The sequence below is a fragment of the Galeopterus variegatus genome, unplaced genomic scaffold, assembly GCF_000696425.1.
Source record: "Galeopterus variegatus unplaced genomic scaffold, G_variegatus-3.0.2 Scaffold2626, whole genome shotgun sequence".
Taxonomy (NCBI): Eukaryota; Metazoa; Chordata; class Mammalia; order Dermoptera; family Cynocephalidae; genus Galeopterus; species Galeopterus variegatus.
In genome coordinates, this window is record NW_007728737.1 from 142,940 (window position 1) to 156,452 (window position 13,513).

The 13,513-nt window shown below is 53.4% G+C and overlaps 1 protein-coding gene across 4 annotated transcripts in view; it reads left to right on the forward strand.

Moving 5' to 3' along the window:
* The window catches only part of DNAJB12 (DnaJ (Hsp40) homolog, subfamily B, member 12), a 28,389-nt gene extending 15,108 nt beyond the window's left edge, over positions 1–13,281 (forward strand). Inside the window, exons 2-10 of one of the 4 annotated variants that reach the window (XM_008582478.1) lie at positions 531–711; positions 2,006–2,151; positions 4,113–4,298; positions 4,415–4,494; positions 5,507–5,616; positions 7,237–7,409; positions 8,041–8,138; positions 9,305–10,109; positions 10,221–13,281. In XM_008582478.1, coding sequence (XP_008580700.1) covers positions 531–711; positions 2,006–2,151; positions 4,113–4,298; positions 4,415–4,494; positions 5,507–5,616; positions 7,237–7,409; positions 8,041–8,138; positions 9,305–9,334 — 1,004 coding nt within the window. In that variant the 3' untranslated portion in view covers positions 9,335–10,109; positions 10,221–13,281. Of the gene's footprint in view, positions 1–530; positions 712–2,005; positions 2,152–4,112; positions 4,299–4,414; positions 4,495–5,506; positions 5,617–7,236; positions 7,410–8,040; positions 8,193–9,304; positions 10,110–10,216 lie in introns of those variants that run through there. The other 3 variants (XM_008582477.1, XM_008582479.1, XM_008582480.1) reach the window with 3 other exon arrangements.
* Positions 13,282–13,513: the final 232 nt, after the last annotated feature.

The window sequence follows — 13,513 nt, forward strand, 5'->3', positions numbered from 1 at the left end:
GCAACGGGATCGCAACCCTCAGTGTTGCGCCCACACCTCACTCAGCCAGTGAGCGGGAACCGGTCTGTATGTGGGATCCGAACCCTCGGCGGGAGCGCCACTGCGCTCTCAAGCGGTGCACTGTAGCAGTGCGCCACCGGGCCGGCCCACTGTAGGGTTTATTAATAAAATCCAACTGTGCTTTTTGAAAAGACTATCAGAATATCAAAACTCTGCCTACATTAATAAGGAAAGAGATTATATATAAATATATCTGCAAAATAAGGTAATTACTATAGATTTATTCATGAATTATGTGAATTTACAAGACCAGTACCCTGCCTACTCCTGAGGACTGTGTCTCCTAAGAGAGCAGGCCTGTATCCCACTAACACCCACAGGGAAGTCAGGGAAGGAGCTTATGGCTTTGTTGGGAGGGGAAGCGGGTGGGATGCAGGGGCCTTGGCCTCTTCCAGGGCCAGACAGTCCCTTGGCCAAGGTACACAGCCTTGCTGGAGCAAGAGCCTCAATGGTTTCCTTGCCTTGCACAGCCCTGATCGAGTCCCTCAACCAGAAACCACAGACTGCCGGTGACCAACCCCAACCCTCAGATGCAAGCCATGCCACCCATAGGAAAGCAGGTGGGACTGATGCCCCCTCGGCCAACGGTGAAGCTGGAGGAGGAGAGAGCACCAAAGGCTACACTGCAGAACAAGTAGCAGCCGTGAAAAGGTAGAGGGTGGGCCGGGTGGGCAGGGGCAAAGCCTGGGGGTACTGGGGAAGTCTGCAGAAGGCGGCCTGCAGTGCATCCTCCGGTTCACACCTGCCTGGGGTCTGGGAGGGTCTTGGAGGATGGAGGAGGTACAAGTGCTCAGGCTCACCAGGAGCAGTCCTTTCCTACAAGGCCTGTAATTCAGTGTGGGAACCAGGGCTCCACTGTCCACTCCCACCAAACCAAGCCACAGCACAGGTTGGAAATGCCCACACCACTGGTTGCCTCTGCCACTTGAGGTCCCCAGCCTCTCTGCACAGCTCCTGTTAGGCAGAGATGGAGCCTAGTCTCCCTGTCCAAATTCTCCCCCAACCCACACCACCACCCTCAACAAAAGCCCTTTCAGACCAGAGCCTGTGGGGGAGAGTGGAGACAGGGGGTAGAGTTGTCCCTTCAGGGCTGTGGGCGGGCTGTGCATGGAGCAGCTCACTACCAGTCTTGAGGCCATCCAGCCGAGGCTTCTGAGTACTAGACTTGCCTAGCTCTCACTTCTGCCCAGGCCTGCCCATCAGCCAGCCTTGGGAATCCCTCTGAGGTCATGCTCACACCTCCTGGCAGGCTTCAGGACTGGGGGTCAGCCTGTGTGTGACCAAGCATGACTGTAATTTGCCATGAAAGCACAGGCCAGATTTACATTTCTCTGACGAGGCATCATTTTGACCAGACAAGCCCATCTCTTGTAGACAATAGAAACTGATGTATGAGGGAAAACCTCATACATCAGAAAAGGCCAAGAATTGGGAGGTCTCCAGGGACCTAGAGAGTAAGGATTGATGGAAGAGAATCAGGGTCTCTTCAGGGCTCTGTGATCAGGATGAACAGACACCATTTTCTGGCCTTTGTGTTACCCGCTTGGTTAAGACTCAGATTGCCAGGAGTGCAGTTGACTTAGCTTGGGACATACCTGCCCTTGGGTGATAGGCAACAACAGTCCTTCTGGGGTCGTCTGCAGCAAGGGAGCTGTTAGAAGGGGAATGGATACTGGCCTGGCAAAAAGCAGCAGCTGCCCTCTCTGACATCCTAAATGTATCCTTGGTGTTTCCAGTGGGACCTGCCCAGCTCCCTGTCACAGGTGGGGGCACAGTGTGGCTTCCTGGTCCCCAAGGTCAAACAACTTACCCAGAGGAGCTGTTAGCCATACCCTGCTGGTCCCCTTGCAGCCTGCTTAGCTGTGTGGCTGCTCCTCACCCACCTCCCCGCACAGCTCTGAGCCCGGGTAGAGCATCCCCTGGCATGCTCTTCTCCCTCCATCAGGGTCAAGCAATGTAAAGATTACTACGAGATCCTGGGGGTGAGCAGAGGGGCCTCAGATGAGGACCTGAAGAGGGCTTACCGCAAATTGGCCCTCAAATTCCACCCAGACAAGAACCATGCACCTGGCGCCACTGAAGCTTTCAAAGGTAGGCCAGCCCTGGTTTCCTGGCGTTTGGGTATTTTTATCTTCTGTCCTTGGGAGGGAATTAGGGGCTAAAACAACTTTGGGAAAGTGGGGGGGCAGAAGGCAGTGGTCTTGGGCTCAAGATCCTCAGGCTCAGGAGCTGCTTCTTGGGAGGAAGGGCCTAGTAGCCACCTTGAGCCATGAAATTCTGTCAGAGCTCAGATAGCACCACTCCTGCCTCCTCTTCCCACTCATTCCCGGGGATTACAGGAGAGGGGCTAAGGCGAGGAGGTTCCAGCAGCTTCTCCAAGGTGGCGCTGTGATTGAGGGGCTGCTGCACTTCCCTGTCTTGGCATCGTGCAGCCGCCCATCTAGGTAACAGTTTCCCTGTGCCAAGAGCCAGGCAGCCCCAGGCCAGCAGCCTCTGGCCTGGTGGCCCCCTTAGGACCAGCAGCCTCAGCTAGCACCCTCCATAAGTCCATCCCCCCAGGGCCTGCAGTGGGGGACGTGACAGTCTCTTTGGCCTCAGGGCCCATTGGTTCTGGGATGGGTGCTTCATTTCTGGCTGAAATTATAAACTGCCCTTTATTTGCTTAGCCTGTCAGGTGTGCGTGTTGCTGCGCACTGCAGTTTCTCACTCCTGAGATACTTCTTCCTTCTCTCATTCCCATCTTGTCCCCCTCCCTCTGGGAAATAGCATGGTGACTAGCCCTACTGGGCCTGGGTGGGTGTCATGCAGAATGGGGCCATGACCGTAGCCAGGTGGGGAGCCTGTGGCAGAGCAGCCCCAACCCCTGGTGTGCTGCGCAAGGGGCCTGCCCCAGAGGGAGAGGAGAGTGGGAGGGGGCGGGCAAGATGGCCATGGTCGATGTTTCTCCAGACCTGACCTCTGCCCGCAGCCTGCTCAGCAGGTACTAAGAGGCCAGATCTGGCCTTAGAGCCTTGTCAGAATAAGAGGATGAGGGGGATTCTGCCCCCCTGATTCCCAGGGGTTGCAGTTTGTGAAGCAGATGCAGCTTTGACCCACTCCTCTGAGAAAGTGGGCAGCTGGAGAAGGTGCAAGAAACTGAGCTGGGGTCCTTCAGGGCACAGGCTCCCTGCCCAGGGAGCTCTGGCAGGGAGGCCCCAGGAGCAGGATGGAAACAGCAGCCAGGCCTGGACCCCAGGGAGGAGGAGATTCAGCCCGGCCACATCACCAGCAACAGAGGAGTCTTAGCTAGAACTCGGGGATTTGGCCCTTCCCCACAGTCCCTGCTGCTTTCCAGTTTACTGCAAGGACGTAATGGGTCCGTTTACCCTCTGTGTCATACCATGACTTCAAGATAATATAACCTCCAGAAAGGGATACCCCACCCATCCCATTGGGCACCTCAAGAAAGAGGAATAAGAAAGGGATTTTTGGTGATTTTCGTAAAGTCAGAGAGAAAACTTGAAGCAAGACACACCTGGGTTTGATTCCTGGCTCTACAACATCAGTGTGAGGCAAGCTTAGGCGTTTCTCTGAGCCCCACTTTTCTCATTGGTAAAATGGAGATAGGGTTTCTGTTCAGAGTAAATAAAATGCCCCGGAAAGGACCTGGCACATGGAAAAACTCAGCCATCATCATCCTGGCTCTACAACATCAGTGTGAGGCAAGCTTAGGCGTTTCTCTGAGCCCCACTTTTCTTATTGGTAAAATGGAGATAGGGTTTCTGTTCAGAGTAAATAAAATGCCCCGGAAAGGACCTGGCACATGGAAAAACTCAGCCATCATCATGAGGAGGAGAACGAGGAACCTGAGTGTAACCCTCCGCCCAGCACAGGCTGCCCTATTCATAGCTCAGGGTCTTCCTGCACGGCCCTCACCCCACACTTTCCCAACAGCCAAACTTCCACTGACCCCAAGGACTCTGGCTTCCTAAAGCACCACTTGAGTGCCCCCAAAAAGTGAGCACTTGGCTGCCGTAGGAGCCTCTACCCTCACCCTTCCACCTCCTTTCCAGCCATTGGCACAGCATATGCGGTACTTAGCAACCCAGAGAAAAGGAAGCAGTATGACCAGTTTGGTGACGACAAGAGCCAGGCAGCCCGGCATGGCCACGGGCATGGGGACTTCCACCGCGGCTTTGAGGCTGACATCTCCCCTGAAGACCTCTTCAACATGTTCTTTGGTGGTGGCTTTCCTTCTAGTAAGTCCACGCCCTTCCCACGGTTAGGTTTCCCTGGGGGGGGTGGCGGGGACTGCATGCCAGCCTCTCCCTTTTCCCGCAACCCCAGCTCCTGACTCAGTCCCTCTGACCCCCAGGTAACGTCCATGTCTACAGCAATGGCCGCATGCGCTACACCTACCAGCAAAGGCAGGACCGCAGGGAGAACCAGGGTGACGTGAGTGAGGAAGGCACCAGGGAGAGCAGGGCGGGGGCACCCGGGAACGGGGCCTGGAGGAAGGACTTAACATCCATCGCTGTCCATTCTGGGACCAGTGGGGCCCCTACAACTCTCAGCTGAGGAGCTGTCTGGGCTCCCCCTTGCCATTCTGCTAAGCGACACAAGAGGGAGACACATTCCACGTTGCCCACAGCAGTGGGGCTTTGCTGGCCTCTGTTGGGGAATGTAATGCAGAAACTTCTCCGCCCACAGACAGCTCCAGTGCGAATGACTTTTGTGTGGTCCCTTCATTCCTAAGGCCAAAGTAGCATTTTCCAAGTGATGGAAACTTAGACTTCGTGAGAGACCTGTCTAGGGTGACCACATAGGTGCTGGCTCTTCTTGCTTTCAGGACTCTTAAAAACTATAGAAAAACTATAACTAGGCAGTACTTCAAACATATTTTGTATGTTTGAACAGTTAGCTGGCTAAGATTAAAATATCGTGGACAGTAACAGAGCATTTAAAATTCTGGCAGGCAAAGGGGTTGCCTTTTGCTTTGGCAATGTTTATTTGTTCACTTTTTAAAAACTTAGTTTGTATTTAACATACAGAAGAGTTTTTAAAATCACAGATTACCACACAGTGAATAAATTTATTGATTTTTTTCTAATTTTAATTGGTAATATATATGTATGGTTCACAGTTCAAAAAGGTGTATATAGCGAAAGTCTCCTTTCAGTCCTGCCTTCCGTTTGCCCAGAGACAGCCACTTCGGTGATTTTTTGGTATTTGCTCACAAGCAAATGCATATACCTCACTCCCTCCTGTGTTCAACACTACTTACTTGCTGCTTTGTTTTTATCTGGGAAAGCTGGCAGGTGGAGGAGCTTCTGTATTTTGGGGGCCACTGGATGGGAAGGGGAGACTGTGGTGGTACGGCCACCCAATTCCATTGTGTTAGGAGAGCTGGTGGCTGATGCTGTACCCCACCCAGGTCCAGCTGGTGACCATTGGCTCTTCCCTCCAGGGGGGGCTAGGGGTATTTGTCCAACTGATGCCCATCCTCATCCTGATCCTCGTGTCAGCTCTCAGCCAGCTCATGGTCTCCAGTCCACCCTACAGTCTGAGCCCAAGACCGTGAGTACTTGCAGCCAGGGGTGAGGCTGGGCGGTGGGCAGATGAGGGGTTTTGGACTCTCAGCCCTCATCATGGACTTCCCTCCCATCCTGAGCTAGCAGGTTCTCAATCATAATGAAGAAAGCTGCCTTAGAATCAAGAATATATACTTCTCTGTTGAGCTGAGGTTCTTAATCTTTTTAGGATCATGGTCCCCTAAGAAAATGCAATGAAAGCTACAGACCCTTTCCCTAGAACAATGCACACACACACGATTTTACATATGATTTCAGAGGCTTCATGAATCCCTCCCCACCACCATATTATCTACTGACTTTGAAATAAGAACCTGTACTCTTAAATTCTGGTTGGTGTCCCAAAGACCATGGGAAGAATCAGAGCTCTAGAATCAGACAGAGCAAGGCCATCTTTCAATCCCAGCTTCTCCACGGAGAAGCTGTGTAACCTTAGACAAGTTATATAGCCTTGGTTTCCTCATCTATAAAATGGGAATAATTCATCCACCTGCTTGTGAAAATGAATGAGTAATACATATAAAACGTCTGGTTCATTAGAAATACTCAGCAATATTTGTTAAATGAATACTTGGTCTCAACTGCCAGTAGTGAACTCGGGCAAGTTATTTGACCCTTTGAGGTGACGGCTTCCCGCATTTATTTGCAGCACTTGGCAAGGTACCTGATACATAGTGGGTGCTCAGCTTCTATTGGTCAAACCCTCTGCTCCCACCAAGCCACCCGCCTCCAGCTGGGAGCTTGTCAGGACCCTCTCAACCAGCAGGGGGCAGAGATGGCTCATGCTCTCTGTGGCCAGATGCCCGTCCTTTTCCTGCAGTTGGGAGATGGGAGTGGGGCTGGGGGGGTGGGGGCTGTTCTTCCCAGAGCATTGACTCCTGTCTAGGGTCGAGGCTCTTCCCACAGCCTTCAGAGCCTGTGACTGGAGCTCTAAGGATATAAGCTCCTTGGAATCCTTCCTGTCATTGTGTTCCTAAGCCTCTTAACTCTAGACTGGGAGCTCCTGGATAGGCAAACCAGCCCTCAGCAATGATTGGCTTAGGGGATGAATGGGGAAATGGAGGCACAGGAGGTAGAGCCCAGACTCCCTTCCAGGTTCTCAGCTTCCCAGACGAGGACCTCTCCTCAGAAAGGGGCTTCTCCCGGGCCGGCCCGTGGCTCACTCGGTAGAGTGCGGTGCTGATAACACCAAGGCCACGGGTTCGGATCCTATATAGGGATGGCCGGTTTGCTCGCTGGCTGAGCGTGGTGCTGACAACACCAAGCCAAGGGTTGAGATCCCCTTACCGGTCATCTTTAAAAAAAAAAAAAAAAAAAGAAAGGGGCTTCTCCCTAAAGGCCCCCGGGTCAACGCTGTGGTAAGCAGAGAACCTACAGGAAGGGCTTGCCGTTATCCCGCAGTCTGGGCCGCTCGTGCAGGAGGGACACTGCCTTTTCTTCAGACCCTCATTCTGAAGTAGTGCACAAGTTCCTGCTCTAGTCTGGGAGGGAACGAACTACTCCTGAGGTTTGTGTGGCACCTCCTGTCATGGGGCCTCGTCACACCTAGAGCTGCCCTGGGCCTGAGGACCCATGCCCACTTTGTGCCTCATATATTTCTGGCCAGGTCGGTGGGTCACATCCACAGGCGAGTCACTGACCACCTGAATGTTGCCTACTACGTGGCAGACACCTTCTCTGAAGAATACACAGGCTCCACCCTCAAAACAGTTGAGCGAAATGTGGAAGATGATTATATTGCCAACCTCCGAAACAACTGCTGGAAGGAAAAGCAGCAGAGTGAGTGTGTGTGTGTGCATGTGCGTGCGTGTGTGTGTGTGTGTGTGTGTGTGTGTGCGTGCGCGTGCGTGCGCGTGTGTAGGGGGGCAGGGGCGGGACAAGGCTTGAGAACAGGGGGAGGAGAAAGCCCTGCTCACCCAGTGCTCTGTGAGCCCAGCACCTGGCATTGCCCTGTGCCAGCACCTCCTAGCCAAGAGCTGGATGCTGGTCCTGTGTTTCCCTGGGGCTGGGAGCCCAGGGACACCTGGTGATTTCCTCCAGCTTCCTGTAAATCACTGCAATTAGCCTGTCATTGTGGCTGTCAGGGGTGCAGAGACGAATTGGAGCAGATCTCCTAGCCACCTGCTGATCATGCATGTGTCCAGATCTAACTGTGGGACCCTGGGGAGGTCTGACCAGCATGACACCTTGGCTGGCCTCACCCATGTTCTATAGAAAGGGGCCTCTATTATCCCTATCCCAAGTTGGGACCTTGGTCTTTGCTCCTACAGGGTTTTCCCTAATGGAAGGCCAGCTCTGCCCAAGCTCCCGGGCCTACAACAGCCTTTCTCCCCCCACAGGCCCAGGCAGGCTTCCTTGCAGGCTTTGAGAGGTACTGGGTGTACCATAACCCTGTCCCATTGCTTTGCAGAGGAAGGCTTGTTGTATCGGGCCCGCTACTTCGGTGACACAGATATGTACCACAAAGCACAGAAGATGGGCACTCCAAGCTGTAACCGGCTGTCAGAGGTGCAGGCCTCCCTGCATGGATAGCCCTGGGCCAGCCACACCACCGAGGTCTAAGTATGAGCCAGGGCTGCCTCTGCCTTGCAACTTCTGGCAGCTTTGGCACTGGACATGAGGCAGAGAAGGGAGGGAGGGAGAGAGGGAGGAAGCCTGGTGATTGTGACAAAGACTCTTGTCCCCAGCCAGCCTGACCTCCAGCCTCCAGAGATGGGGCAGCTCTGGGATCTACTTAGAAACCGTGGTCTGTTTCAGCCCTCTAGTCCCCACTACTCCACCCTACTCTCTAACTCTGGGGCTGTGGGGTGCCCAAAAGCCAGACACAGTGGGATCCCAAAGCTGTTGCTGAGGGTCACTCATGGCTCTTTGGTCCACTCCAGCTGTTCAGTCACCACAGCCCTTTCCCAAGCACAGCAGACTATTTTCTGTACTCCGGTAGTTAAGCCACCAAATATTACTAGGCCCAAGTTAGCCCGCCCACATACTGCCCACCTGATACCAGGAAGAACCATGTGGGAGTGGGTGGGCCAAGAGCCCTCTGTCCTTCCAGGCAGGAGGAAATTGAACAAGATGAATGGGCAGCCCAACTGCAGGCAGGAGCTGACAGGCTTGGAGCAGGAGAGGCCTGTGTACCCTCAGCATTCCCCCTCTGGTGGGGTCTGAGGCACTCTCTCCAGTGCTACCACACCTGGCAGCCTGGAAGCCACAGGCATCCGGCCCCACCCAGGCATCTCGCCTGTGGTCTGAGGAAGGGAACAGAAGGTCGTGAGTTCAGGGTCAAAAGCAGCCGCTCAGCACAGAATGGGGGTGGAGGAGGGGGTGGAATGTTGCTGGTAGCAGGCTCCTGCCTCTTTCACCCCTGCATGGGGGTAGTGGGCTCTGTTCTCAGAGTTTGCCAGGGGGGGCAGCTTGGACCAAGCCCAGAGGAGTGTGGGTGATGCATGCCACCTCCTCCTTTGCCTGTGTCCCCTTGGCATGGATCCAGCTGCAGGCTCTCTGCTTTGAGGCCACTTGCTAGGGCCTCCGGGCAGTGCAGCAGACCACAAGAGGGGGTGGGCAGGGCTTGAGCTGGGCCAAGCAGCACTGGGCAGGAGATCTGCGTTTGTGTGTGCAGAGCTGCGGGCGCCTTGCCGCATGACTGCCAAGCTAACTGCTATCATTCTCCTCCCCAGACCATGAAATCCCTGGAGAATTTTTGGTGACATGCACTGAGCCAAGGTGATGGACTGTATATTTAAGGAAAGACACACAAAGAAAAAAAATTAAAATGGAATTGGAGGTCAAATGCCGCACAACTGCCCTCTCTCTCACCCAGTATATGCAGAAAGCTCTCAGGACAGACAGACAACCTGCCACAGGGCTGTTTCTCTCCCTCCCCATCCTGGGGCTGGCAGAGGCTCTGCATCGGCTCTCTCCTAGGATACGGAAACCATGGCAACGAAAGTAGAATGTAAAACTTGCAACAAATGTCTGTGAGGAGGGCTGGGGGAGGGGTGCCCGACTGCCTTTCCTGCCCGTCCCAGGAGCCACCACCGGCACCTCAGGAGGAGCCAGTCAGAGGCACTGGTCAAGGATAGAGAGGAGGAGGAAAGAGAACTCTCCACAGAATGTAATTTATAGATGCATGTATATGTATATATATATCTATTTATATGTAAATAGACATATAAAGATATATATATATATAGTGTACTTTTTAACCTATGCAGGGATTTGGTTAAGTTGTTTAGCTGATTTCTTTCATGTTTTAGAAAATGAGGCCTGTTTGGGGAAGGCAGCCTGGTCCTTCAAAAGCTAGATGTTCGCCATAGCTGACGGCATAAGGAAAGTTGGGGCACGTGCTGTTAATGTCCCCCACCCACCCCAGCCTGTTTTGGATGGCAGCAGTAATCATGATAGTAAAAATCCAAAGAAAACTTCCGAAGGTCACCAGGCTTATGGTTAAGCTGGAGAAGAGAAAGCTGTGTGGGAAGGAAGGTGCCCATAGGGGCAAGTACCCGGTCAGTGTTGAGCCACAGTAGAGGCCCCAGACAGGACCTGCTGGGATGAGACCGCAGCTGGAGAAGAGAAAGCTGTGTGGGAAGGAAGGTGCCCATAGGGGCAAGTACCCGGTCAGTATTGAGTCACAGTAGAGGCCCCAGACAGGACCTGCTGGGATGAGACCGTCCACCTCAAGCTGTCCCTCCCCTCTGGCCAGCTCAGGTGGGTTCTTTGTCCCAATGCCCAGGAACCCTCCAGCTTCCTGCCCACAGAACAGCAGGACTTGGAGAGGGGCCAGTTTCTACCTAACCACTTTCCCACCCCAAAGTCCCTAAGTGGGTTTTGCCTTATGCGTGCCACAGGGCACAGCTCCATCGTTGCCACTGTTTTTTCCTAAGTTGTGCACCAAGAATTCCAGAAGGCTCTTCCTCCAAGAGACAGCCAGGTGGTGCCCAGGACCCCAGGGCAGCAGCCCGACTCCTGAAGAGAGAAGTCAGGGCCTCAGGCACCTCTGCCTTCACCCTCCATCGATGTGACTCCACCAGGTTCCTCTTGCACTTTGGACAAAGGACACACCTGAACCAGAATGGTTTTCTTACTCTCACCTTCAAATGAGGATTTTTCTCAAAACAGCAGTTGCTGCCAGGGGAAGGAGGGAGGTTTTGTTTGTTACCACAGTTTATATTGGGCCTTTTGGAATTACCATTCTTCCCTAATTTTCCTGTGGGGGTGGGGGTGTCGTTGAGCCTGCCATCTTCCAAAGCCTTACTTCCCCAAGCTGCCAGCCAGGAGGTGACAACTGTCCTCCCAGAGTTTCTCTTGGCTCTTTTTTTTTTTTAAGTCTCCCAACAAATAGGATTCTTGCTGGGAAAGGAAGTTTGGTAAGGAAATGTCAAATCTGGTTTTTAAACAAGATCCTACCCTGCAATGAAGTGGCCACCCCCGCCCAGAGAGATCACAAGAATTGGATGTGGGCCAGAGTGCCCCACCTGCCGTGGCCCTGGTGCTCTGCCCCCACCACCTCGACTGTCTGGTCTTGGTAGATGTCCCTAGATGGGCTGAGCCATGTGCAATAAGAACATAGATCCTAAAGGATCCCCTGAGAAGCTGTATTTCTTGAATTAGAATTCCGAAATTGTACATCTATAAATATATGTTTATTATGTGATTGGCTGTGGTGGGTCTGCATTGAGCAGGGGGGCTGGGAGGGGTACAAGCACCCATTGGTACTGACACTGTCCAGCCCATGCCACAAGGAATTCTTGGTCTCGAGCCTGAACTTCCCTCTCTCCCTTGGCCCTAGCTGACAGCCACTTAAGTCCAAAGTGCTGTTCCAGGACTGACTCCATCCAGACAAAGGGTAAGGGGCTTGAGTGGTGGTGGGGGTGCAGGACCTCAGTAGGCCAGGTCCCTGGGGTCCCTGATGCCAGTCCTGGGTGGGCACCTGGGCCCTGCTTTCCCCTATTCCTGTTCCCTCCCTCCACCCCCTTTGGCGTGCCGGATGCCTGAACAAAGCAGACTTCCAGTCTCCCCTCTCCCCAGCCTTGAGCTTGAGCCCACAAGCCCATTCCGAATCCAGAGCATGGGAAAAGTTCCCGGAGTTTCTTTCCATCTCTGGATACAGTTCCCAGCCAGCCTCCCCCACGGGCCGCCCTCCTCCCCAGGAGGTCTGAAAAGTTAAAAAGGTGGCAGCCTGAGCTGGGATCCCTGTGAATGGAGCAGCAGATCTGCCCGGGCCTCCCAGAGACAGGGTCCAGCAGTCTGACTGGCCAGCTGAGGCCCCTCCTGCTGCCACGCCAGCCAAACACAGGCAGGCTACCCGGTGGTGCCACCGCAGCCCGGGAGCTCATTGGCTGCCCTGTCCATGGTCACTGCAGCCCGCCCTGGTCTGTGAGTTGCCACTTGTTAGCTGCAATTGGCAGAAGCGTTGCCAGGTGCCCCTCCCCCCTCCCACCACTCACCTACTCCATCCCCCGTCCTCACTGTGCAGCTAGGTAAGCCAGAAGGGGTGGGGCAGGCTCTGTGACTGCAGCAGATGAGGCTTTGACAAGTATCCCCTACCCACTGTCAGGTGGCTGAATGAACCACTAGTCCATCCGAGTTCCTGGGATCTGCTAGCCTAGCTCCTTGCTCCATGCTGCTGCCAGCTCTAGAAAAGGAACTGTTCCAAGGGGCAAGGAACACACATCCCGGCCCAGCTATAACCTCATCCCCACCCTGAGTCGACAGGACAAAGTCACCTGGCTGTCTGGGGCCGGCACACAGCAGTGCCAAGACTCAGATAAATAGACTGTCCACACAGTGCCGGTTCTGGAGCGACTCAAAATCCCTGCCAGACGTCACCCCGTGTGACGCGAGCAAGTCATCCCGTTTCCCAGAGCAGGAAACTGAGGCATGGGGGAGGCCCAAGGGTCTCCAAGAAGCTGTGCATGTCTTTAGGGCCTATGTAACAAAGTGATCATTCTGCAAACTTTTGCTGAATCCAAATTTACTCCACTTAAGGAGATGAAACCCATTCATGCCAAGTAAAGTGGGCGGGAACCCTGAGTCCAGCATGGTGGGGAAAGGTGAAAAGGCCATACAAAGGAAAATCGGACATAATCTGAGTGGCTTGGGCTGGGCTGGGCTGCCCAGGTAAGCAGGTGTCTCTCCTGGCAATGACAAAGATGTCCACCCTGCTCTACAGGACAATGTCATACAGGGCAACATCCCTGAGTAGGTATTATTCATTATACGCAGGAGGCAGCATAGCAGATTGGTGCTGGGTGTCAGTGTGGACCCAAACCCAGCTGCCTTGCTGGATTCTGGCTCACCCATGTACTGGCTGGGTGACCTTGGGCATGTCACTGAAGGAGTTCAGGAAATGCCACCCCAAAATATGCCACTTTGGTATGCTGATTACTTCAAACTGAGAACACCTGAGGAACAGCAAATGCAAGGAGGCTCTCTCTGAACTTCCCCTATAGACCTAAAGAAGCTTTACTCACTCTACAATTCCTCCCCTCACCCTTCTAGAACTTGTGTCGCCACCCCCACCCAGAAGCCCCAAGCCCCTATTTTCTGTAGCTCAGGGTGCTGTATAAACTTCAATCATCTGACCCCTCTTGGAGTCACATTTTGTGGGACTTCCGTGCCTATGTATGCAATTAAATATAGTTTTTCTCCTGTTCATTTATTTATGTATCAGTTTAATTTGTAGCCGAGCTAAAGAACCTATTAGGGTGGAATATAAAGAACTTAAAACAGTGTCTGGGGCATACAGTAAGCTCTATTCAAGGGTTTGTTATTTGTCCAGTTGACAAAGATTAACTGAGCTCTGATTGTGTGTCAAGTCCCATTCCAGGCAGTGCAACCACACAGGTGACTGAGACATGGACTGCCCTTGAGGAACTACAGGGCGA